Genomic DNA, 25,326 nt, shown 5'->3' on the forward strand with positions numbered 1-25,326 from the left:
GAAGTACTGCAGGGAGCAATACGCCAATGCTAGCAAATCATTGCTATTAGTTGTTTAACTTTAATCAATCAGACACTGATGGCACAGCACTGTACCTCTTTATTTTCTACCAAAAATGTTTCGCGCGTGTCAGGGGGTACTTGCCAAAAAAATATTTTAAGGGGGGTTCATCTCTGAAAAAAGTTTGAGAACCACTGCTCTAAATTGACCGTAGGCGTGGCTGTGAGTGTGAATGTTTGTCTCTCTATGTTGGCCCTGTGATGGACTGGTGACCCGTCCAGGGTGAACCCCGCCTCTCGCCTGTAGCCACTGGGATAGGCTCCAGCCCCCCCACAACCCTTAACAGGAATAAGCAGAAGAAAATGGATGGATGGATGGATGGATGGAGTATACTCATTGGTATTGAGTTGCTTTTTAAGTTACTTACTCACACAATAATGAATAATTACTTTTTTTAAAAAGGAGTTCAAGATATTCATTATAAATGTGCTTTATTCATTTTTTGCGATATATATTTGGATTTAGTGTATATATATACACACACACACATCATCATACACACACACACGCTGATGGCATGATTCAACATTGTGTAAAGATTAACATGCAGTGGGGCAGATAGTTTTGGTTTTTAAGTGTGTCATTCATTGTCTTTGAAGGTACAAGCTGATCCTACTGGACAGGTATTTGAAAAACTGTACTTGCAAATAAATGAAACTATCCACAAATACAGAAAATAGATAAACTCGACATTCAAGAGTTGACTGGAGAAAGAGAGAAACAAGTTCAATTGAAAACGTCAGTTCATAAGTTTATGAAATGAAAAATAACATGGCGTCTTGACATGGACATGGAAGATAAAAAGCAACAACGTACTTAGGGAATCCAATTAAAACATATCAATGACACTGTAGTTTCCATTACAGATTGAAGAGATCTGAGGTTTTCCTTGAGTGATGTTTCATTTCCATGCCCTTTTTAAATAAAGTTAAGCATAAGAGGGAGAAGTGCATAACTGGTCACAGATTAGAGGTTACGGGCAAATTCACCCTGAGACCGGTGATAACATCACATTACTGTTTGCATGCCTTTAACACAGGACCTAAAACATCAGTCTGGGCATCACATTTTTTTGATTTACAGTATATTGATACTGCATCGTTCGCAGTGGGTACTGCAGTGCTTACAGTAGCAGACGAGCCATTTCATACAGCAGTATTGTGTATAACTAAACAAACAGGCTCAACATCCTATGAAAATCAAAGTGACAAGAAGGCAGTGGCAGCAGTTTTTCATCTGAACCATTGACAGCCTCACGTTGGGATGAATCTCCATTCACAGTAAACGCAGACAGTTTTTATTGTCTTTCACCAAATCTAAGAAGATGACGTCAAATGAAGTTGTAGACAAGGGCACAGCATATATTGAGCAATTGGGTTTAAAGAGATAATTCATCCAAAAAAGTTCATTTTTCCTTTCCGCTACACTCCAATAGGTTGCTTGAGCTCACAAAGATGGCTTTTCCCTCCTGCATCACTTCTTTGTGACTCCAAACAGCAGACAGGGCCTATTTTCACCTGTTTGTGAGTACTCGAGTCAGGCAAAATACAGCGTAGTGTAGTGTATCGCTTTAACAGCCTCTCGGATCTTTTAACTGTCTCATCAAATTTTTTTGATTTTTCTTGGATGAAATGAGGTTGGGCTGTGACTCGGAACCAAGTGAAATTACTTTGTCATTTAAACAAAAACAATGTCCATTTTTGATTAAATATATGATTCAAATTAAAATCACAAGATGAACAACTGGTTCTCATTTTAACATATATTTCCACAGAAAGAGCAGCTTAAGGACTGTTGCAACAATTATATATACTGGGCAATTCTGCATTTCCCTGCTAGATGGATGAATGAAAGCACCATGACATGATCATAAGTTAAGGTCAAGTACTGTGAAATGACACAGAGTGTGTGTGTATATCTGTGTGTAAGTAGATTATGTCCTTTGCTCAGGTCCATGCAAACTCTAGAAAGCACCATTTAGTAGGTGGCATGGAGAGGAGGATGCCAAAGTGAATCCGAAGTAAGCGCTGTCCAATTCACAAACAGATTCCAGTTGTAGAGGAAGGGTTAAATAGCGTGGAGGTCATCTTCTTTTTCATCTTTGCATCTGTTTTTGTTATTTCTTCAGCAAACTGAGATTGTATGGCTTCACTTGTGTGTGCATATATGTTGTCAGTCTGAGGCTCCTAGATCAATATAGTGGCTGCTTGGGTTGGTTTGATTTGCACTCCTGACATGTAGCAGACTGGAATTGTATGCTTGTGGGTCTGTATGCAGGCGCATTTCCGTTCTGGAGGGGTGACGGTGTGATGGCAGCTCACATTTGCGGCTGTGATGTACAAAGAGGGAGATGTCTAAAGGTATGTGTGTGTGTTCATGTATACAGATATGTATCAGTCCAGGGAGAGAGAGGGCAGCCCTCACACATCCGGCTGTTCAGCAGTGTAGAGTCGCGGTGTGTCTGCGTGCCTTTTCAGTTCATAGTGTCGCTCTCACATCTCTGGCTGCTCTGCACTTACAGGTGGAGTTCGGGATTCGGGAGACTCGTAGCGCTGGTGGAAGTTTCTTTTTCTAAGCTTCTCTGGAGCTTTTCTCCACAAAACAATCTCCTGAATACAGAGGCAGACAAATGAATGAGGAGATGAAGATCGTCGCTGACAGAAAATTAAAGATATTTCCTCAGTGAAGTAAGATAATATTGCTATGTGTTAGTGTGTTCACCTGTTGTTTGAAGTATCTCCTGTCCTCTTCATCCACTAACACAAGATTAAGGAAGTAGCGTACAGAGAACTTCTTGTTGACATCCCTCATGGTGGGGGTCAAGTCGTATCCTGGAAAAAGTCATAAAATGTGACATACTGCTACTTCACTTGTCCTCTGAGAACAAGTCTTACGAAAGTATCATCATCATCATCATCATCATGACTCACAAAAACTACTCCACCCTGTGTTCAATGTAAGAACTGCATGTGTAAACTTGTCAAGTTTTGTTTCTTTTGTATATTAGAATAACAAGGAAAACAGAACAATGAAGAGAAGAGAAGAGAAGAGAAGAGAAGAGAAGAGAAGAGAAGAGAAGAGAAGAGAAGAGAGATCACGTTAAAAGGTCAAATTACAAGATTTGAAAATAATAGTACAAGATCTTATTAAGATTACAGCAGTGCCCCACCTCCTGTCAAATCTATCATCCGATCTCGTGAGGAAGCAGAAGTCCACAAACAGAGACAGATCTGACGCCATACAGGCAGTTACCTTGGTAACACCCCACAGAGGGAAAAATAACCAAACTAGTCCAGATGTATTCATGTTCAGGTCACTACAGGTTTTTCAGTACAAACTGGGGAAGAGTTTTAATTGTCATGATTAATACAGAGAGGTATGATAATATTTATCAAGCAACTGAATGAAGCATCATTTTCTTCTTGGTCATCTTGTTTGTCATTCTGTAGATGTCACTATCTGCTGGTTTGACGTATTCAATCCAAAATGGCAGCAGCGCTGATTAAAAAAGCATCTGGGATTCCTCTTTGGGCACACACTCTGAAACAACACTTTCAGCTGCTCCATGGCCGCTTTGTCATTGGTTAGTGTGGGTCGACTGGGAAAGGACTGACATAATCAACCTAATTCAAATCTAAAAAATAAAAAATGTTTGAAATGATAGTGCTGTCCTGATGAGTTTGCAAGTGAATCGGATGGTTTAAGTTTGGATCTGTTACCGCTTCTAACTACCAGATCATTTATGGAGATAATCACTCCTGACTAGCCTTGAGTTGGGAATGCCCTCATGATCAAACCCCTCGTCGGCCGAATTATCCTGTAGCGTGTGTGCGTGTGTGTGTATCCAGCAGAGGAAAAGTTACCTGCCAAAAAGAGTCTGATGGGGATGGATTCTCCTTTAACTGGGGCTCCATCCATGATCTCATACTTAGCAACTGTCTCAGTCTCTGTGGTAGTACTGGGACCTGAGAAGAGTGCAGCAATAGATTTACAGTGGTCAGAAAAATTGTCTAACAGAGAACTGACTTTGATGAAATGCAGTTCGACCATTTACTATGAAGTTGGTCTGTGCTGAGTTCTCACCAATCCCTGTTAACTCCTTCTTAATGAGCTGTAGCTCCATGTGTTGGATCTTAATCCGGACCAGCAGGAAGTAGATCTTTCCAACAATCACATCCTTCAGGTGGTATCTAGCAGAGTTACGCAGAGACAGAAGCAGTCCAAGGTTAATCAAGAATGAACGCTTCCCGTTTGGATTTACAGTTGACAGAGAAAGCGCGAAAGTAGCAAAAATGTTCTTACTTGGATTTATTGTATTCAAACTCAATGTGGAGACAGTCCTCAATGCCAACCTCCATCTTGATTGAGTTGTTGACATCTGGGTATGTGGCTAACTGGTGGACAATCAGCTCATACTCCTTCACTAGGTCTGACAGACGACGAACTATTGTCACCCTGAGGAAATACCTGCAAGAACAACTTAAAGATGAGCAAACTGCAACAATTCTGCCACGCACTGACGCATTCTCTGTCTTTTATTCTTTAAGAAAAATGAAATACTATGTATTTATTTATTAATCATAAAGGCTTTGAGGTTGCTTTGATGCAGCATGATACTGAAAGATTCCTGCCCATCGAAAACAGCAAAAGGGACCGAAACGCACACTGTTTTCAAACATAAAATAAAACGTGCCATTGGCTTTATCCCACTCCGTGTCATAAATACCTTAGTCTGACATTAGCTCCAGTATAGGACTCGTAGGGCTTCTCCACCTGCATGAACTCAAAGTCGTAGCTCCTGTTCTGGGTGAGTTCTCCAGGTAAAGCCAACTCTTTCACCAAATCCACAAACTCATGGGTGTTGCTTTTATCGGAGAACAGCTCTGAAATATAGAGGAGGGATTTAGGGAGGCTGGTAGTCTGAATAGGGGTATAATTAAACACCGGTTAAACATGCTGGAACAGGCAAATATCATAGCGACGCTGAGCAAAATATTAGGGCAGACCTGAACCCCAAAATTCTTTTTCCAAAATGGAAAGGACTGGAGGGCTGCAGCGTTCAGATAGTAAAGAGTAATTTGAAGGTGCTCTTCGGCAAAAAATAAAAAGACAGTAATCTCGAAAAACAAGCAAAATGCCAAGGCACTCTTCTTATAATTAAAAACCGCTTTAATAAATAAGCCAGTTCATGATCAAAATCAAAACCATGCCAACATGTTATGTTCGATCAGGAACTGACTTATTTATTAAAGCAGTTTTAATTACAAGAAGAGTGCCTTGGCATCTTGCTTGTTTTTTCACAGATTTTTATTGTTGATTCATGGTCAACTAATCCTCGCAGATTTACTAAATTAATTTGTTTGTGTAGTTATATCATTTTGGAGAGATCAAAATGATTTTAGATGCAGAGTTAACAAAGACTGGTAAAAATAATATTGTAAACACGGTGTTCATGAAGGAGAAATACAAAACCATAATAATCAGCCTTGTTAACTTCACTCAACGCCACCAACTGGAGGAGGGTTTAGCTCCACTATGGCAGTAACCCTGCACATGACAGCCATGTGCCGTTCAAGCCCCTAGCCACGTGAGAAAATCAACTGGCAACACTTTTCCTGCTATGAAGCTCGATGGACTCGAGCAGGTAAAACGTTTTCATGCTCTATGAAGAGGAAAGCTTCAGAAAACTTCAGAGTTTAAATCTAAAATGGCACCATCCTAAGAATAGTGGTTCTATGAGTAGTTCAGCTAAACACGTCACGCATCTTCAGCTATTTCATTCTGGATAGAATAAGATCGCTCGGTGAAGCTCAGTCATCTGTGACGGACTGCTGGACTGTGACGTGGTTCCTTTGCGTGACAGAGAGCCAGTTGAGGCGGTTCAGGGATCTACAGGTGCTGGTCATATTATTAGAATATCAGGAAAAAGTTGATTCCATTCAAAAAGTGAAACTTGTATAAAGTATGCATTCATTCCACACAGACTGATATATTTCAAGCGTTTCTTTCTTTTAATTTTGATGATTATAACTGACGACTAATGAAAATCCCAAATTCAGTGTCTCAGGAAATTAGAATATTGTGAAAAGGTTCAATATTGAAGACACCCGGTGCCACACTCTAATCAGCTATTTACCTCAAAACACCTGCAAAGGCCTTTAAATGGTCACTCAGTCTAGTTCTGTAGGCTCCATCATGGGGAAGTCTGCTGACTTGACAGTTGTTCAAAAGATGACCACTGACACCTTGCACAAGGAGAGCAAGGCACAAAAGGTCATTGCTAAAGAGGCTGGCTGTTCACACAGCTCTGTGTCCAAGCACATTAATAGAGAAGCGAAGGGAGGGAAAAGATGTGGTAGGAAAAAGTGTACAAACAATAGGGATAACTGCACCCTGGAGAGGATTGTGAAACAAAACCCATTCAAAAATGTGGGGGAGATTCACAAAGAGAGGACTGCAGCTGGAGTCGGTGCTTCAAGAACCACCACGCATAGACGTGTGCAAGACATGGGTTTCAGCTGTCGCATTCCTTGTGTCAAGCCACTCTTGAACAAGAGACCGTGTCAGAAGCGTCCTGGATGGGCTAAAGACAAAAAGGACTGGACTGCTGCTGAGCGGTCCTAAGTTATGTTCTCTGATGAAAGTAAATTTTGCATTTCCTGTGGAAATCAAGGTCCCAGAGTCTGGAGGAAGAGATAAGAGGCACAGAATCCACGTTGCTTGAGGTCCAGTGTAAAATTTCTACAGTCTGTGATGGTTTGGGGTGCCATGTCATCTGTTGGTGTTGGTCCACTGGGTTTTCTGAGGTCCGTGGTCAATGTAGCCGTCTACCAGGAAGTTTTAGAGCAGCTTCATGACTTGCTACCTGCCATTGGTGCCAAAGCTGCCAGTACCTGGTTTAAGGACCATGGTATCCCTGTTCCTAATTGGCCAGCAAACTCGCCTGACCTTAACCCCATAGAAAACCTATGGCGTTAAGGTTGTGAAGAGGAAGATGCAACACGCCAGACCCAACAGTGCAGGAGAGCTGGAGGCCACTATCAGAGCAACCTTGGGTCTCATACCACCTGAGCAGAGCCACAGACCGATCGACTCCATGCCAAACCGCATCGCTGCAGTAATTCAGGCAAAAGGAGCCCCAACGAAGTATTGAGTGCTGTACATGCTCATACTTTTAATGTTCATACTTTTCAGTTGGCCAACATTTCTAAAAATCCTTTTACTGAGCTGGTCGATGTGGCCAGGGACAGGGAAACTTGGAGTTCCCTGCTAGACCCGCTTCCTCTGCAACCCAATTTCAGGTTAGCAGTTTAAGAGGAACAGTTACCTCTTAATACCGCTTGCAAAAGAATGGAAAATAGAATGATGTAATAAAATGACAAATGCAGCCCTTCAATCATGCTCACCTATCTGTCCGACAAACTCAATGCGGATGCCCTGGTGCTCCAGTCTTTTTCCTCCCTGCTTCACGTTTAGATTGACCTGGAGAAGAAACAATTATGGAGTATCTTAAGAACCGATGAGCATGTTGTCACAATAATTTCACAGTATTCCAATTGCTCTAAATGTGACAAAGAAATCATCCCTTTGTTGAATACAAAAATTGTCTGTGATGGTGATGTATTTGCATAATTTATACTTGCATTTAACTAATAATTTGTATGATTTAAGACATACTCTTCAATTTCTTTCAGATACTGTTTCATTTTTCCCAAATTCCATGTTGTCTTATATTTGACTGCAGCGTTGGTGAACTGCAAGCCAATCAGCAAATGGCAGTATTAATACTGGACTGACATCGGATGATACATGAGTGTATGAGTGGGTGTGGACATTGAAATAAGTCGATACAGTATTAGCACTGTGGAGAAAAGGACCGTATAAACACAGCCCATTTGCCGCTAACTATTACTACAGTGACAGAACAAATGCACCAGGCCTTGTGTGTATGTGTGTGTGTGTGTGTCCTCCTGATCTTTGTGGAGCTCTCAATATGACTCATTCTTAGTTTACCTTTCCAGACACAGACTCTCCATCGTAGAAAAGGTAATGTTTTTCCACCTTCCCATCTTCTGTCTTCAACTCAGCTGTCTTTCTGCTTTCTGCATCGTTCAGCAGTACATCTATCTCACACACCGGCCCAAACAAACCCCCTAGGAAACTCTGGAAACAGAACACAACATGGGACACTAAATTGGAGACGACAGCCAATTCACTGCAAAAAATGTGGGATCTAGCAGACTACACCTTTGGGTAGCACCACGGACAGGTTTAGGAATAAATGTCTTGACTGTGTGCTAAACTTGAAGAGGAAGAATGATTGTGAGAAATGAACTTAAAAGATTTGTTGATTGAGTCCACCTGACACGATGGCAATACAGTAGGAATGCCTTAAAGGAACTCTTGAATGAGCTTGAAATATTTGAAGGTCAATGGTTGGAGTGACAGAAATAATTACACATGGGAGTGCAACTGCAATGTGGTATTACTAGTTTATCATTCTGACCCATTAATCATTTTCTCGACAAGAAACTCCCTTCACAAGTTCAACATTTTTTTACATTTTTAAATTATTTAAATTTTTAAGTCACATACATCCTAACTAACCCCTTTCCCCGTTTTCTAACTACATACACCAAGTATTTTTCTAAATGTTTACACTCTCAAGTGTGTTTTAGGTCTCATTCATTCAGACATTATTCAAACACTGAGGCATGACACACATTTCATACGTCGAAGCATCAGCTTTTTAACCAAACCTCCTTACTTCCAAATCTTTCACACATTATTCAAAATATACTATGTTTCAAGTCAGCATTACAGTCTAGCATCACCCCCCCAGATTGGTGTTTAATGAGAAATTAACCAGTATGTATGTGCATCCCAGCTGGTTTAGTCTTGGTCCAGACACAAAGTCTGAAGATATTTACCATGTGAATCCTCACAATATCTCACTCACCATCCATGTTACAGGAAACAAAACATACATTCTTTCCACTCTTAAACCAATTACTCATGAGTAGCTGCACAACTGCATTACTTTCTGAAGCAAAACAGGAAATATGCAGTAGCAGCAAGTGTGGAGGAATGACCATCACCACCATTCACCGACTGGCTGGGTGGGAGTGAGATGCTTTCAGTCATGATTCCAATGAGAGGGGCGTTTTCAGTCCAGCTAGACGGCCACCTCTAAATAAATCGAGGCTAAGGAGATGGTAACCCCCAAAACACAAGCTTAGTCAGTGGGTAACACTTACAGATGTAACTGTAATGAAGTCCTGCTTGCTGAAATGAAACCAAATAATTATGCATGCTTTTTTAAAGTGACGAGTCGTTCAATCATGAACACTGAATGATATATTTACAAAAGCTGTAACCCTAATTCAACCTAACATTAGCCCGTCTGACCGGTCAACATAACCATTAGCCGCCTGCAACATTAGCGAATGTTGCCACAGGTGATTTCCCGGTTAAGTTAACGCGAATAACCGGCGACTGTGTTACGCTACTTCAATTATTTACCCCCACATCAAGTTGCTGCTGGGCCGTTGACCAGCCAAAATACCACTGACAGACTAGAGGCGGCCTCGTAGTTAACTTTGCTAATTCACTGGCCATTCTTGCTAGCTTTCCTGTCAGGATAAAATCAGTAACCAAAGCTGCCAAACCAAACAGGAAGCCATTTTACATGCAAGATATTACAAATGAATAAACTATCTGGAGTCAATATAACAGATCGTAAACATGGGGTCTGCTTTTCGACTCACCATCTCGGCCGTCTAGACACAGCTAACAGCTAGCCTCGCTTCGAGTAACCAGTCTGAACCAGGAGGTAGCATGAAGGGTTACCGTCATGTGACTCGGGTCATGTGGATGTAGGTGGGGAGGAACGCTCATGAGACCCGAATCACAAATCTGAATATATTTGGACACCTTTCTGAATAACTTGAATAGAACCCATTCAAGTCTTTATGAAGAAATATCAATTTGAGCTAAAAAATAAGGGTTTTTTTTAATCGTTGGTTGATTCCGATTTAAAACTCAGCTCTGAGGTCAGTCACTTTGAAGTTCATCTACACTTGAGCTGGAAGAGACAAAAAAACAATCCAGATAAGAATTATGAGAAAAAATAAAATATCTAGATCCTTTATTTAAATAAAAAAAAACTCCATTAACAGTCCATCATGAAAAATTACACATCATACAAGATGTAGAAGTTAAGTTGTTTATGCTGGTTTGGTCCCATTATTTATGTCATCATTTGATTATAACTTTAATGCTGAAGCATCACTGCATCCACAGCATGTTATTGTAGCTGCAGCAGGTGGAAAGCAAACCTTGAAAACCTTAAAAGCAAACTCTGGCTTTCAATAATAGTTTACTAATGTTGTTCAAGATTACTTTTGGGATTTCCACTGATGTCCCATTTTGGGGCAATGATGTATATATTGATTTTGAAAAAGTGGTTAAAACCAGGAACTTTAATAACACCTGGTGTAATTTTGCTGCACTTCCTGTTGTCATCTTCATTGTCATGTCATGGATATGATTTCAGGACGATGTCAAACTTCATATTCTTATGATCTTAAATAACATTGTATAAATCCTTGCACGTCCATTTAGTTTGTGCTCATTACACACACACTGTAATCTCTTTGGATGGGAAAAGTACATACACAGTTACAGCCTTCATAGCAATTCTACCATGAGCAATTGTATATTGCTATCAGCTCGTGAAAGCTGTCAAAGAGGTAATTCAAAAACTGACAGAGTGCCTATGAGATGAGAAACAGATAACGGGACAGGCATGTTGCTCCAAATCCTTTAATAAGTATTTCAAATGCAAATCAGAAAACAGCGAGTACGTTGAGATGGGGGCTTTGATAGTACAAGATTCTCTACTTCATCCTTACAGATAATAAATGCATAAGGTGACACTGCATTTGAGACAAAGGGATCAATAGAAATAAATAAGTCTTCTTTTTGAGTGTTTCATGGAACACTTGCCTTATGTGTCTCTAAAATAACTGTTTTATTAAACATATTTCAAAATTTATATTAGAAACTTGTTTCAACTTCTTTTTAAAAAAAAAAAACAACACAAGAGAAAGTGATCGCCAGGATAAACTGCATGTGTGTATTATACACTGTTATCACCAGGAGAGGATGTTTTGCTATACGATGAGACAGGGTGTGTGTGTGTGTGTGTGTGTGTGTGTGTGTGTGTGTGTGTGTGTGTGTGTGTGTGTGTGTGTGTGTGTGTGTGTGTGTGTTTGCAGGCGTATATGAGTATGTTTTATATCAGCATGAAGTCTTCCTCCTGCAGCTCACTCTCTATTAGATCATACTCATCCAGAGATCTGGCTGACCTCAGGACCACATCACTTGTCTGATCCTCGTCATCTAGAAGCAGAGAAACAAGGTTAGATCAGCTGACAGGCTATAGAATAGTACTGCATGCATACATCTCTGAACTGGTTTTAAATTACCATTCATTTGGTCAGTCGCCATATCCCCAGACTGTTCAGCAAACTGCTCAACAGAATTACCAGAACCTTCATCATTTTGGCTAAACCAAGATGACATTTGAATGCCACTGTGCTGCAGTGATTTTGTCTCTTCGCCCTGCTCAGGCTCTGCCCCTCTAGAATCAGAAAGACAAAGTGAAGAATGTTAATGATCGTTATTAATGACACTGCTTAACTTTAGCACGTGTGTAACAGCCAAGAACTTTTTTTTACCAAAAACATGTTGGCTGGATATCTACAAGAGCAAAATGATAAAGACTTGATTTTGATTTACATACTTTGAAATTTTATGTATCAGTTCAGTGCAAATCCTGTTTTTTATTTTTTTCTCAAGGAACTGTTTTTTTCTCTTGCTATTTAATTTAATTAAGATAAGAAACATGCAAGATGTCTTTTCTGTTTCAATCTTTCCTTGAAACCTTGAACCAGCTGCAGCAGGAGGAGGAAGCAAGGAAGGAAACACCAGCAAATAAATCCATCCATCCATCCATTTTCTTCTGCTTATTCCTATTAAGGGTCGTGGGGGGGTGGAGCCTATCCCAGCGTCAACAGGCGAGAGGCGGGGTTCACCCTGGAAAAGGTCACCAGTCCATCACAGGACCAACACGTAGAGACAGACAACCATTCACACTCACAGTCACACCTACAGTCAATTTAGAGTATCAATCAGCCTCGTCCTCTCTTGATGTCTTTGGACTGTGGGAGGAAGCTGGAGTACCAGAGAGAACCCACACAGGAACAGGGAGAACATGGAGACTCCACACAGAGAGATCCTGTGCTGGAGCTGGGACTCAAACCTGGAACCTTGTTGCTGTGAGGCCACAGTGCTGACCACTGCACCACCGTGCCGCCCAAATACATCAATTTCATATTCATTTTATATTAGTACGGGTAAAGCAGGAGGACCCAAATGTAGATGAAAATGAAGAAGTTGATATTCATTCATCCAACAAAAAAAAAACTACACAGCAGCATCCAAATGAATAAGGCTGAATTAAAGTAATTGAACAGAGGATCTGACTGAAAGAGACAGAAAGTAGAAAACAAATACTGGCTTCAAACAGAACTCAGGAGCTTTTGTTTGCGCCATGCGAAATGATGTACATTAACACTGAGCTTTCAGCAAATTTACTCACATAAGGTTTTGAATACCACAAAAGAGGAGAGTTCATATGGACTCCTGTCATGGACGCGCTAAGCACATCATATGAGGTCAGCATAATAATCAGAACAAAAGGAGGACAAATAACACAGGGACAAGCACACGACAATTTGCGCAATTTGACTGAGTTGGGTGGAGTTGGGTGGATGAGTGAATGATCGGCAAGAGTACAAGACAGGTAAGGACAGCATGTCTTTTTCTAGGCCAGCCTGTATGACAAGACAACAGGGTGAACCTGTACAATTAGACAAAAATAATTACAGTGTTGTTCTATTGACATGCACAGCCATTCCAGCCTGGTAATGTAACATTAGAGCCCTGTACAGGGCTTCAAATCAAGTGATGCTTCAACCAAAAGGTGTATTTGACATATTTCAAGTTCCCACACACAGATGTCTAGTAACTCCTTATCCAGTGGAATGCTCAGTAAACCAAAAAGTCTTTGATTTGAGCAAAAAAACCAAAAACACAAAAAAACCATAACCCACTTAAGCCCTTCTTGTTGTGGTAGCACTGAACTGGAAGAGTTATAATAGCTTGAAATTGAGAGTTTTTTTAACAACATTTTTTTGGATAGCTTTACTTTTGGGGCGGCAGTGGTTAGCATTGTCACCTCACAACAAGATGGTTCTCTCCAGGTACTCCAGCTTCCTCCCACAGTCCAAAGACATCAAGAGAGGACGAGGCTGATTGATACTCTAAATTGACCGTAGGTGTGACTGTGAGTGTGAATGGTTGTCTGTCTCTATGTGTTGGCCCTGTGATGGACTGGTGACCTGTCCAGGGTGAACCCTGCCTCTCACCTGAAGGCTGCCAGGACAGGCGCTCCAGCCCCCCCCCCCCCCCAAACAGGATGAGTGGTAGACAATGGATGGATGGACGGAGATGGAGTTTTACTTTTGTTAGTTGCCATAAACGTCAAGTACTGCTTTAATGTATTTAATTAAAAATGTGTTTTATACTCAAGACTTTATGATCAACTAGAAGTGTAAGTCAGTTTGTGTTTCCAATGGGGTGGAAAGTAATGTTTGTCAAAGGTGGGTTTGACTGGGCTAAAATACAGGAACACACTGTAATACCTTTTGTTGTTTTTTATTTTTTACAGAAGAGAAACTGGTAAATGTCTCACTTTAATTTTTTTTCTCCATGTTTTCATTCTGTGACTTATCAAACAGGGAATGAGAGCAGAATGGCACACATGCAGAAACTAAACAATCAACCAGAAACAGCAGCCCACTAGGCGTCACAGCCCACTTCCTCTCTACACTTCCATCGGGTTTCCTGTTCGAGGCGAGCTGACAAGAGGGAGGGCTGTTGCTCGCGTTCTTGTGTTTTGATGCAATTCCACTGACGTAGGAGGCCTGATAACAGTCCATAGAAGCTAAATGTTTGAACTCACTCTGTTCCTACAGCTTTCTCCACTTGCTCTCTCGTGTCTCCTAAATCTGTTCATTCCAGCTAGTTCCTAGAATCGACTATTGACAACTTCAATTCTGTTGAAATCAGTATGAAGTCATACCATGGTCATGGCTATTCTGGTTGAGGCTGAGCTGAACTTTACTGTGACCTTGTTATTGTAAATTAAAATGGTTTGATTATGTAAAGAGTGCACGTGCTACAGCTAAAGCCTTTGGAACCACTCTCAGGTTTCAACAGATTGGTGACAGCTAAATTTGTGTGTTCATTTCAAGGTTCCTTTTTCTGAGCTTGTGGTCATACACTGATAGGATCATTGTCAGTGAAAAAGGCACATTAAAGGGGAAACTGAGGCAGAAACTGTGATACACACTTCCTGATTACATACATACATACCTACACATACACACGCAAGGACACACACGTACACAAAGCTTTGTGCAGCTGCCCTTGCTAGGCAATCACATTGACTGAAAGGAGCATTCATAGTGAACAGCCCCCCCCCCCCCCCCCCCCAACCTCAAAGTTACAATTTTGCCACTTTAAAACCGATCTTACATCTTGGGGGTCCTGTTAAATGTTAATTTTATTGACTTTACCAAAAGGTCTCCAAGCTCTCCTGGTAACAAAAACTAAGTACATACAACACACACACACACACACACACACACACACACACACACACACACACGCACGCACACACACACACACACACACACACACACCCACACAAAGTTTTTCTTGACTCATTAATTCCAGAGGGTTCTCAGCTTTGAAGTTGATGGGAAACTTAATGGAACAATCTAGATCAGTTTTTTTTTTTAAATAAGACTGATAAATTGAATCATTAAAACAAAGCTATAAATATTACAAAACACCCACCCATCCATCCATCCATCCATTTTCTATACCACTTATCCATTACGGGTCAGTGACCCTTCAGTTGCTAGACAGCCACTCTACCTCTGAGCTATGCGTCTATGACATATCATAACCAATGTAATAAATTTGTTTGCAAAAATGACACTGCCACAAAGAGGTTTTTTTAATCATGATTAAAAGAAATTTGTAATTAAAAAAAAATGTAAGATGAAAATTCAAAAACTGTCTTGGCAAATTCAAAAGTGTCACTCGCTGTCTAGCTGAGTCTTGTGGGCTGTGAGACATGGCAGAATAGTGATGTGTCTTAACCTCTTTCAGAGCAAGTCCTACCAGCAAGACAGCAAGCATATGTTCATGGGCTAAATATTTAGAAATCTGAAAAATAAAAGGCTTGAAATCACTTTGACACATGAACTTTTATTCCCAAATTTATTTCAACTGAATTAACCCACTTTTTTTGTTCCGGTGGCTCCTTTTATTTTTTCTCTCAAAGGAATGATTTGATTGCAAATGTGTTCTGTTTTGGCTTATCCATGTGTGCACTGGGACAACGCAGACATAATAGCTGATGGCTTGCTAGCCCAATCGGCCAATCCCAGACATCCACAGACACATTACGTACACGTCTAATAGTCTTAACATGGATGATGTTGTGATCTAAAGTCAATGTCGGTGAGCGATAGAAGGCATGATGGTGTCACTTCACGCAGTCCTGGTCCAAATTAAAGAGATTCATTTATATTCAGCGGACAAGAGGCAGATGGTGTGAGAGAGACTTGAAAGCAAGCAATGCTGGGTGTGGGTTTTAGCCTTCACGTCCTCTGATATCTTAATATTTCAAGAAGGTTATTGCGACTGAGTAAACCACAAACACACGAATCAGCAGGAAGAGGAAATGTTTGAGTAAACTTATCGATATTGATAATCAGAAATGCACGTCCATCGTACTTTTGCATTTTTTGACTGATTAAATATGTTGGAGTTTTATTTTGTACTTATTCGAAAATGTTTCTGTGTTGGAGCCTGAACTCTCTGATGAGACAACACAAGAGCACATTCTTGCTCTAACTTTCTTGCCTGGTGCTCCTCCTCTTTTTTCCCCTCCTGTCTTCTATTTTGGATTCTCTTGGCGGCCAAACTCACATTTACAAACACACACCAAGACCGCTTTATTGTCGGTACTGCTGTCGACCAAAGTAACTGAGCAGTGCAGAATCAGCATTTCTATACTCAAAGTGTGCATTTATCTGACAAGAGCACATTATATTACTCCCCTGATGACTGTGTTCTTTTGTCTTTTGTACACTGAGGTGAACTTGAATACTCACAGAGACTCTGCAGTTGAGGCCGGCAATCTGACTGGAAGGTCTGGAGTCCATTGGATATCTGGACTTTTTTGAGTCTGGCAGTTTGCCTGGTTGCCATCAGGAAGGCACCTAACAAACTTGTATGAAGCAGTTGCAGGTGCTCCTTTTGGACAGAGAAAAAGTTTCCATTAAGGCTCCTTCTTTTCACGCAGCATTTAATGCAACCTTTGCTAAGCAATACTATTCTTGGGCAACAGGTGGTAGCTTATGTGGATCAGCTCAGTGTGACCATTACTCATCCATGTTTAGAGTGTCTCAAGATGTTACATTATTCTGCAGTAGACTAAATTGATCGTTGGCCAATTGGGCTTCAGAGCTGTTTATATTTCTCAGAACTCCAGCTGTGTTTCTCAACCACTGGGCATGAGAAAATCCAGCCATCGCTTTGAGACACGCAGGTTGGCAAACTAACCAGCTATGTTAGGCTGTGGTGTGGGGATTAATGGAATTTACGTAGTTTTTCCACCCAAAAAATATAAAATGTGAGAAATCCTCTCTAATAAAATAAAATGTAGTCATAATACCAACATACTTTAAAAAAGATAGTACCATAACCTCTAAAAAGGGCTCATCATCGAAGCACATGGAACATATGCTTCGATGATGTGGGCCAAATATGTTCCATTGTTTGTTTGTTTCATGGTTTTGTTTGTTTGCTTCATGGTTTTGTTGTCGTACTGCTTCTGTTCAAGCAGGCTTTGAGGAGCGTGCACAGTAAAGAGGTATGGCACCTACATCATTAACATACATGAGATGGTTTATACATGATGACCCCACAACCACGCCACACCACATTGTCTTACAAAGGGGGGGGGCGATCATCCATCTACTGATCAATGAGAACAGGTGATGGAAGTCCATCTTGTCAGAAGTCTCTTAAAGTGTGTTTCCTAGGTTCTATGACAGGTTTTAGATGATGAGTGGTGTGGCTGCCCATAACTTTTTGACTTCTATGAATCTGTAAAATAGAATAAAATGTGTGTGTGTGTGTGTGTGTGTGTGTGTGTGTGTGTGTGGGTGTGTGGGTGTGTGTGTGTGTGGGTGTGTGTGTGTGTGTTTTGGCAGGGAAACTTCCCCTGGCTTGTTAAGTTAGTGATGGAATGCACTTGAACAAACCTGAAGCCACTAATCATTATCATTAGCTGAGTATGTAAAGCAGAATGTAAGTGTCAGTAGCTGCCTTGAGCTGAGTGCTGTCATGTGTGGCCCTCAAAGATTTTGGGCTCTTGATTTCTTGTGTGCGTGGGTGACTTTTGTGGTGTCTTTTACTTATTATTATACCCTTCATCATCACATTCTTATGATGAAAATTATGAATATTGCCCGTTGACGCTGGTATAGGCTCCAGCCCCCCGCCCCCCGCCCCCCCGCGACCCTTCATGTAGGAATAAGCGGAAAACAATGGATGGATGGATGGATGGATGGATGAATATGTGTGTTTCTCAGGCCAAAGGTCTTCACATAAAATACACTAAGATTCTCTTCGCATAAAAAGGACTACGGACTGAGGCTCAGGGGGAAAAAGAAACCCAAAGTACATTAAGCGCATTTTTGCCAGGTAAATGAAATTTATCTTGGTGATCTAAAAGAACAAATAAAACCTTCAATAATAATTGTGGATTTGAATACAATATCTTTAGAAATGGCAGCTCACATGTGTAATGGTGAAACTCAACAGTTAACCAGTTCATATGAATGCTTTTCTCAAGCAGACTCCCCGACTTGCGTCCTAGAGTTCCCCGAAACGCTCCAAATGTCAACAAGTCTCAATGGGCAGAGCTTGGTAATAAAATTGAATGTATTCAAATATGTGACGTTACACTCCATCGTCCTGAGAATCTCCAGCAAAGCTGACACCGGGAGGCAAACATTAAAAAAAGATGTCAGTAGATGTGTTTTCAACAAAAGTCAGGAATATTTAAACGTATAATAAAACATTTATTTCTTACCGTGTGCGTTGATTATGGCGTAGTTACACACAATGAAGAACAGGATGAATTTCATTCTCAGATGTGGTTTTCTGTCTATCAACTAGGAGAAAAAAATGAAGCTTGTTTGCGTGCTGAAGTTTAAGTGCTTGAGAAAGTTAACGCCCTCCGATAAAACTCTACCCTCCCGGTGCGTCACGGTTTCCTGCGAGGTCGTCTTCTAAAAAAGTGTCTGAACATTCTCAGAGGAAACTTTGCTTTTAATTATGTCGTACCTCAGGTTCAGAGTCAGTGGCCTAGAAAAAAATTTATCTGCGACAATAATTAGATCGCGAGGAATGAGAGTTATTAATTCAGTTATTAATTGGCTGCGGGATTATTTTCTTTCGCAATAAGAGAAGTTTCAATCGTTTATTACCATGGTAATGTAAGATTTTGAGGAATTTGAAAACAGGATATAAGCTTGACTGGTCTAAATAATTCATGAATTTATTTGTCTCTATCGAGGTGTACAACACAGTCATTGTGATGCAATACAAAGACATATATCAAGATAAACATGACAAAAAACTAAAAGTTAAATAGCCATGAAAGGAAAGGTTGTTGTTTTTTTTACATTAAATATGATTTAAATTGTAATTTTTTAAAGTCTTAAATTAAATTACCACAAGTCCTAATTTCAAGTGCGAGCAGCTGTTTAGAACAAACCAGGGGAGTGAGGCATGAGAAAATGATGGGAAAAAAATATAATAGCTAGGGATCCTGAATATGAAACAGCGTTTTTACTTCATGTTCACTTTCTTTTTTAACAGTTAACCCTGTGGCGTTGATGAGAATAATGATAATGATGAAACAATTATTATTATCGTTATTTTCAGTGGTAGTTGTAGTAGTAATAGTAGTGGTAGTTATACTATTTTGTCATTTTTGTGTGACATCTGATGGGTCAGACGTTTTTGAGGAAACCAGTTTGTGCAGCTCTGTGTGTTAAAAGACACACAAGGAGAGTTGTAATTACAAACATGGACCTTACCGATGAGGGGGAGCCCTCACTACCTCAAGGTATAACTTGTTTTGGGGGAAAAAGTTGTGCTCTTGATAGATATTTGGCTCTATTGAAGGGAGGGTTTCTCTGATTATCATTTCCTTCAGCCCAAGTGCTTGGCCCCTTCATGTCATCTGCTGAGCCATTTCCATTCCACACGGTGATGGAGAATGTGAGCACACTGCTCCTGTTATGACCCCACAGGTCATATGCATTGCTGTTTTGAGATATTAGCTGATTCTCTCATTCTCTTTTCCCCCTTGTGTGTGGCCCCCCCTCCCTCCCCCATGGTGTGGGGTTCTCCTCATCCTCTGTCTCTCTCTTCCTCTCACTCCCATGACTGGCGTCCATATATAAAAAGTTCTCACAAGAGAGTTGAGCGCTAAGCTAATTGGTGTTCATTATGAACTGTTGCAAAGTGTTTCTAAAGGATTGTAAGTGATTATATTTTTGAATAACATTATTAAAAAGAACAGTGTGTCGTACTTTTTCAGAAATGTGTTGCAGAATTGCATGTTGCAAAGTAGAATATGTGAATTTCACTTTTGAACTCTTTGTTTAAGGAATGCCAAAGGTTTGTTTTTTTTTTCCTTCGCATTAACTTTGAGTGCACAAGCAATGAGTGAAAACTTTTGAGGCAGAACTAAACTCAGGACACATACCTCCACCAAAGCAAACTTTTGGCCCCCAGCACTTTCATGCGCAGGCCTTCATTAGAGTTGTATGCATCAATGACGCATGTCAGAGTGTGTGTCGTTCCATAGAGCAAGGGGGGGGAGGGGGGTAACCAGACACAGTTGTTTCTGAATGTTCAAGAGTGATTCTTGAAACTTAATCTTTGAAACCTCTAACACTTGTAGCCTGGATACATTTACCAAGTGTGCCAGACCGCATGCACACCCTCTGCTTTACACTCAGTTTGAAAAACACACTTTTAGCAGAACTGAAAACATAATTCGCTCCCAGTTTGATATTATTAGCATATTTCTGAAGAAACTGTTAACATTTTTCTCTACTCTTTGTTTCGCCAATTCGCTTTCCACACTGACACATGAAAATAATTTCCACAGTTCTGCTTTGGTCTTATTGCAGGTTAATGACATCACATTCAGTCTCCTCCCATTCTCAGTTCCTATTGAAATGTTGTTCCCTGCCTCTAGGAAGAATGTCTCTCTGCCTTGGGTGTATGATCGCTAACCTCAGCAACACTACTCTTCTGAAGGCAATGGAGGAGGTTTGTTCGGACATCAGTCATCGGTTATGTCATGTCATTGTTTTTCTTTTTTCTGTTCTCCTTATTCTAACACAAATTTTTACATTTGCATATTTTACACATTTGGATACCGGAGTGTATATGTGTGACTCTGTCGCAAATTTCTCTGCCCTGCACACAGGAAAAGAAAAACCAAATGACTTAAAAGCTTCTATTTTTTTTTCAAATGTTCAAACACATTTCCTGTTGCTCAATTTCTCAATATTAACCACAAAACTTAAAAAAAAAAAGAAAGAAAAAAAGTTCATTGCATCAAAACTCCATGACTGAATGAGAAACAGACACATTTTGTTCAGGCCAAATCGGTAATTTCACTGATGACTGCACTGGGAAACACAACACAACAAATCTTTTGACTGTTTCTGGATATAATGAAATATCAGGGCACATGCCACAAAAAGCTGATGAATGGAATATTCATTTGTTATTGAAATATAGTGTTCAGCTATTGCTATAGTGGACTGAGAACAATGGAATTGTGCCGAGAGTTTAGCATGGATGGATGGATGGATGGATGGAAGGATGGATGGAAGGATTCTCATTGACAGGTGAAGTTTGGACCATATCTGACTCTATAGAGTACAGTTACAACAATCTCTTGTTTTTTGGCAGAATATTATCATTGGCCTCCATGTCATCGTAACACTTCTTAACAAAACCATAACCCATCACCAAGTGCTAAAACATCAAAATGTAAAAAAGAAAACAAACATATCATTTCCTCTTGTTACCAGGTGGCAGTAGGATTAATCTGACACAGAATTTGACCAATTCTACACCCCTCCACCAAGTTTGGTGTAAATTGGTGTCTAGTTTTTGCCAAATCCTACTGACAAACAAACTGATAGACACCACCGCAAAATTGACCTCATGGCGGAGGCCGTCAATGCAACAAGTGTGAGGCTAGCATTCGTACATCATCAACTACAGAACTGTTTTTCCATCGTCGTTTTCCACTTATTCCTTACTAGTAAGGGTCGCGGGGGGGCTGGAGCCTATCCCAGCATCAACGGGCAAGAGGCGGGGTTCACCCTGGACAGGTCGCCAGTCCATCACAGGACCAACACACAGAGACGAACAACCAGTCACACTCACATTCATACCTACGGTCAATTTAGAGTATCAATCAGCCTCGTCCCCTCTTGATGTCTTTGGACTGTGGGAGGAAGCCGGAGTACCAGAGAGAACCCACGCAGGCACGGGGAGAACATACAAACTCCACACAGAAAGTTCCCGCGCCCGAGCCGGAACTCGAACCCGGAACCTTCTTGCTGTGAGGCCACAGTGCTGACCACTGCACCACCACGCAGCCAGAACTGTTTTTCTTTGAAGCAAATTAAAACAGTTCATTGAAGATTCCAAGTTCATTGGTTCCAAGTTTCTCAAACATCCCCACAACAATAGAGATCAACGCCACAGATCTGTAATCATTACAAGAACAATTTGTGGAAATAAAAAGGGAAAGACAGCTTCACATTTATGCCAATGGGTGTGTCTCCCAGTGACTCTGATCTTAGATCATCACAAGATATGTAGGTTATCCTTGAGTCCCTGTGATTGTACTGTATTAGAGACATTTCTTCTTGCGGTGTCATGTTCATTTGAGTTGCCATTTGACCACCAATTCTTTTTCAGTTCATCCTTCAGGCCTTGTGGACATTTGAGCAAAATTTGAAGCATCCCCCCCCAGGTGTTCCTAGAATTAACAAGAATTGGACAAACAGATGGACAACCCGAAAACATAATGCCTCCAGACTACCGCTGTCACAGCTCAGAGGCCAGTCGAAAAGATCAGTAACTAAAAGTCTGAGTATGCAGTTTTGAATTGTTCTATGTTCCCACTTGAAAATGCTTTCTTTATATTCCAAGAATAACATATTTAATTCCTTGTGATCTGGCTTACCCCTGTCAACGATAAACAAACGTCAACAAGAGCAGTCACACCTTTTTACAGTTCACATCTCATTGCTTGTACTTAGGCATATTCTCATCAACAAGTTTTAGTCATTTTACTTTGATTTCACTTTGCTTTGTCTCATTTCCATTTGCTACCACTTTTTCCTGAAAGTTTCTACTTCCAGATGAATTCAACTCAGTTGCTTTATGTTCTCTTGGCATGACCCCTTTTCTTTTCTTCTTGTTTTGTATGTCATAATTTGAATGGCCTAATCAGTCTTACATGAGCATACTAATCACTATGTGGGTTGGACACCAACAATATTAGACAGTCACCACTGGAATGATCATTATCTTGCATCGTCTGCTTTCCATGGTAGCTGGCCTATCTTGCCAAAGGGGACATGTTTGAGGTGGAATTGTTTCCAGAGGTGTGATCACGTCATGACTAAAGCTCTTGATCTGGACCAAACACTTGCCTTGTTCATTGAATCAATCCCTCTTTTGGAAAAAACCATAAACAATATTTACCTGGCTAGACACAATTCAAAGATCTCACTGCCCCTTTTTGCAAAACTATAAGTGCATTCTCTCTCACTAAAACACATTTTGTGATGAATTTGTGTGCGTAGTGGTGAGCACCAAAGGCCAAAGTTAAACACAATCCAAGCACAGGCGTGACAGCTTAAACTCTATGCGTCAAAACTGATCAAACCTGTTGCTAAAGATGCGATGAAACCAGTAGACAAACAGACAGACAGACAGACAGACAGACAGATTACTTTATTAATCCCTTTTGGAAGTTCCACCAGGGAAATTGCAATCTCCAAAACATTCACAGCACTGTTACCATAAAGGTAAAAAGAATAGACATAAATAGAACTGTATAGAAAAATAGAAAAGAAAAGAAAACAAAGACTAGTATAGTAGTATAGTAGACAGTATAACCCAGTTCAGAAGTTACATGTATTTTAGAGACTCAAATTAGAAGTGGACAGAAACAATCCAAGAGCAGAGGGAGAGTGTTTACAGAAATAGAAGAAATGCTGAGCCTGAATGAGGAGTCCGGGATCACTTTGACTCATGTGCGGACAAAATGTGCTGTAATGGGCTTCTCCATTGCAAGCCGACCCAATCGTCAGTCCATATTCACGATATTGTTTTTCAGGACTTTGATTGTACTGTAAGTGCTGAACCCACATACTTAAATGCTATTTTGTACAATTGTGAAAAACTCTAATTCCCCTCCCTGATTACTGTGTCATCTATTAAAGTACAATCTCTGGTAGTATGTGGAAAGATTAAAACAGGCAATCCACCAGTGGTTTATCACGATGATTTATAAATGAGGACACCTGCACATTACTACACCCACGCCAGCTCCCTGAGAATGAGCTTGTCAGCAGTTTCACTGCTAAGGATTTTGCATTGTTTTCAATGTCAGTAGCCTCTAAAAGATCACCAAAAAAAATGTAACCGAATAGTAAAAATCTTACGTATGTGTCAGTGGTAAAAATAAAAGTAGGTCTCTCCGGCAAATTAACAAAGTCTTTGTAAATATGCAAAAGCGCCTGTTCTAATCTATTTGATCATTATTTTTATTTATCATTCTTCAATATAATTAAAAATGCCATATTTGATTATTATAACGTTTTCATTTCATTTATAGTCTCCACTTCTAACAGTCAATAACAAAATCACTTTGACTTTTTTATGCGCACACACACACACATATATATGTGTATATATATATATATAGAGAGAGAGAGAGAGAGAGAGAGAGAAAGAGAGAGATAGAGATAGAGAGAGAGATGGATAGAGATGTGTGTGCTGTCAATCATTAAATTTTTCATTCCCCTGGCAAATTTTGACTTCAAGTTAGTTTTATTTCACTAGCAAGTTTTGACTTGATTGTAAATCCCGCAGGCATCTCCCAGAGGATGATAAGACGATGCACAAGAGGCATCACTGTGGAAAATAAAATTTCAGGGCTTTTATTTAAATTTGAACAAAAAGTAGCATGTCCAAAATTATGCATACCCTTTGCAAACTGTCACAGTCTATGGGAAAATCCAAAGGTGTTTTCCATTCCAAATAGCCCAAGCTGTTCTGAAGCATCCTAATTACCCTGATTTATTGGGAACAATTCTTTTGATCATCTCAACAGTTGAAAAACAGTAGCTCTGTGCAGTTGGTCGGTGGACAGTCCTGGCAAAGACAAAGGAGCTCACTGAGGACCTGTGGCTCAGCATTGTAGCTGTTCACAAGTTAGGAAAGGGCTATAAAGTCATATATTAATGTTTTCAAGTTCCAGTGGCTACAGTGCAAAGTATTATTTAAACATGAAAGGCATTCTGCACTATGGAAAATCTCAGAGGATGTAGTCGGAAGCCCAAAGGGACCCCTGCGCTGGCCGGGAGGATGGTGAGAGAGGTTAAAAAGAATCAAAGGCCAGCCTTGTGAATCTGGGCTCTGCTGGTGGCAATGTCTCAAGGCAGACAGTCCAACGGACACTGCACACTGCTGGGTTCCCTCGACACAAACCAAGGAGGACGCCACTAAGGCACACAAAAGCCTGCTTGGCCTTTGCAAATGCTCATCTGGACAAAGACGAAGACTTCTGCTCTTGTGTTTTATGGTCAGATGAAACAAAACTTGATCTGTTTGGCCACAATGATGTATCCTTCATTTGGCGTAAAAAAGGAGAAGCTTTCAACCCGAAGAACACCGTCCACTGTCAAATATGGTGGTGGGAGCCTAATGCTTTTG

At 40.5% G+C, this 25,326-nt stretch overlaps 2 protein-coding genes across 2 annotated transcripts; both read right to left on the reverse strand.

Moving 5' to 3' along the window:
• Positions 1 to 491: 491 nt before the first annotated feature.
• Positions 492 to 9,963, reverse strand: vps26a (VPS26, retromer complex component A). The gene is made up of 9 exons (XM_086185987.1): positions 9,828 to 9,963; positions 8,074 to 8,223; positions 7,467 to 7,542; positions 4,787 to 4,943; positions 4,363 to 4,527; positions 4,144 to 4,250; positions 3,924 to 4,025; positions 2,782 to 2,891; positions 492 to 2,669 (listed from the first exon to the last, which is right to left on the reverse strand). Exons 1-9 carry the CDS (start codon positions 9,828 to 9,830, stop codon positions 2,553 to 2,555), a joined length of 987 nt encoding a protein of 328 aa, XP_086042113.1. The 5' UTR covers positions 9,831 to 9,963; the 3' UTR covers positions 492 to 2,552.
• A 1,285-nt stretch (positions 9,964 to 11,248) lies between these two features.
• srgn (serglycin) lies at positions 11,249 to 18,500 on the reverse strand. The gene is made up of 4 exons (XM_086186000.1): positions 18,365 to 18,500; positions 16,377 to 16,518; positions 11,550 to 11,704; positions 11,249 to 11,463 (listed from the first exon to the last, which is right to left on the reverse strand). Exons 1-4 carry the CDS (start codon positions 18,417 to 18,419, stop codon positions 11,357 to 11,359), a joined length of 459 nt encoding a protein of 152 aa, XP_086042126.1. The 5' UTR covers positions 18,420 to 18,500; the 3' UTR covers positions 11,249 to 11,356.
• Positions 18,501 to 25,326: the final 6,826 nt, after the last annotated feature.

Source organism: Aulostomus chinensis, chromosome 2 (assembly GCF_037954235.1).
Source record: "Aulostomus chinensis isolate RoL2024-O1b breed Wild chromosome 2, RoL_Achi_v1.0, whole genome shotgun sequence".
Classification (NCBI taxonomy): domain Eukaryota; kingdom Metazoa; phylum Chordata; class Actinopteri; order Syngnathiformes; family Aulostomidae; genus Aulostomus; species Aulostomus chinensis.

What these genes read in the sequence shown, in the direction of transcription:
- vps26a (XM_086185987.1), bottom strand. An exon ending in GGAGCTAATGTCAGACTAAG is followed by an intron (nt 4,528 to 4,786) that starts GTATTTATGACA and finishes TTGTTCTTGCAG; the next exon opens with GTATTTCCTCAGGGTGACAA. An exon ending in CATCAGACTCTTTTTGGCAG is followed by an intron (nt 2,892 to 3,923) that starts GTAACTTTTCCT and finishes GACTTTTTCCAG; the next exon opens with GATACGACTTGACCCCCACC.
- srgn (XM_086186000.1), bottom strand. Translation starts at nt 18,419, where the DNA reads ATGAAATTCATCCTGTTCTTCATTGTGTGTAACTACGCCATAATCAAC. An exon ending in CGCCATAATCAACGCACACG is followed by an intron (nt 16,519 to 18,364) that starts GTAAGAAATAAA and finishes TCTGTCCAAAAG; the next exon opens with GAGCACCTGCAACTGCTTCA. An exon ending in GCCTCAACTGCAGAGTCTCT is followed by an intron (nt 11,705 to 16,376) that starts GTGAGTATTCAA and finishes TTCTGATTCTAG; the next exon opens with AGGGGCAGAGCCTGAGCAGG.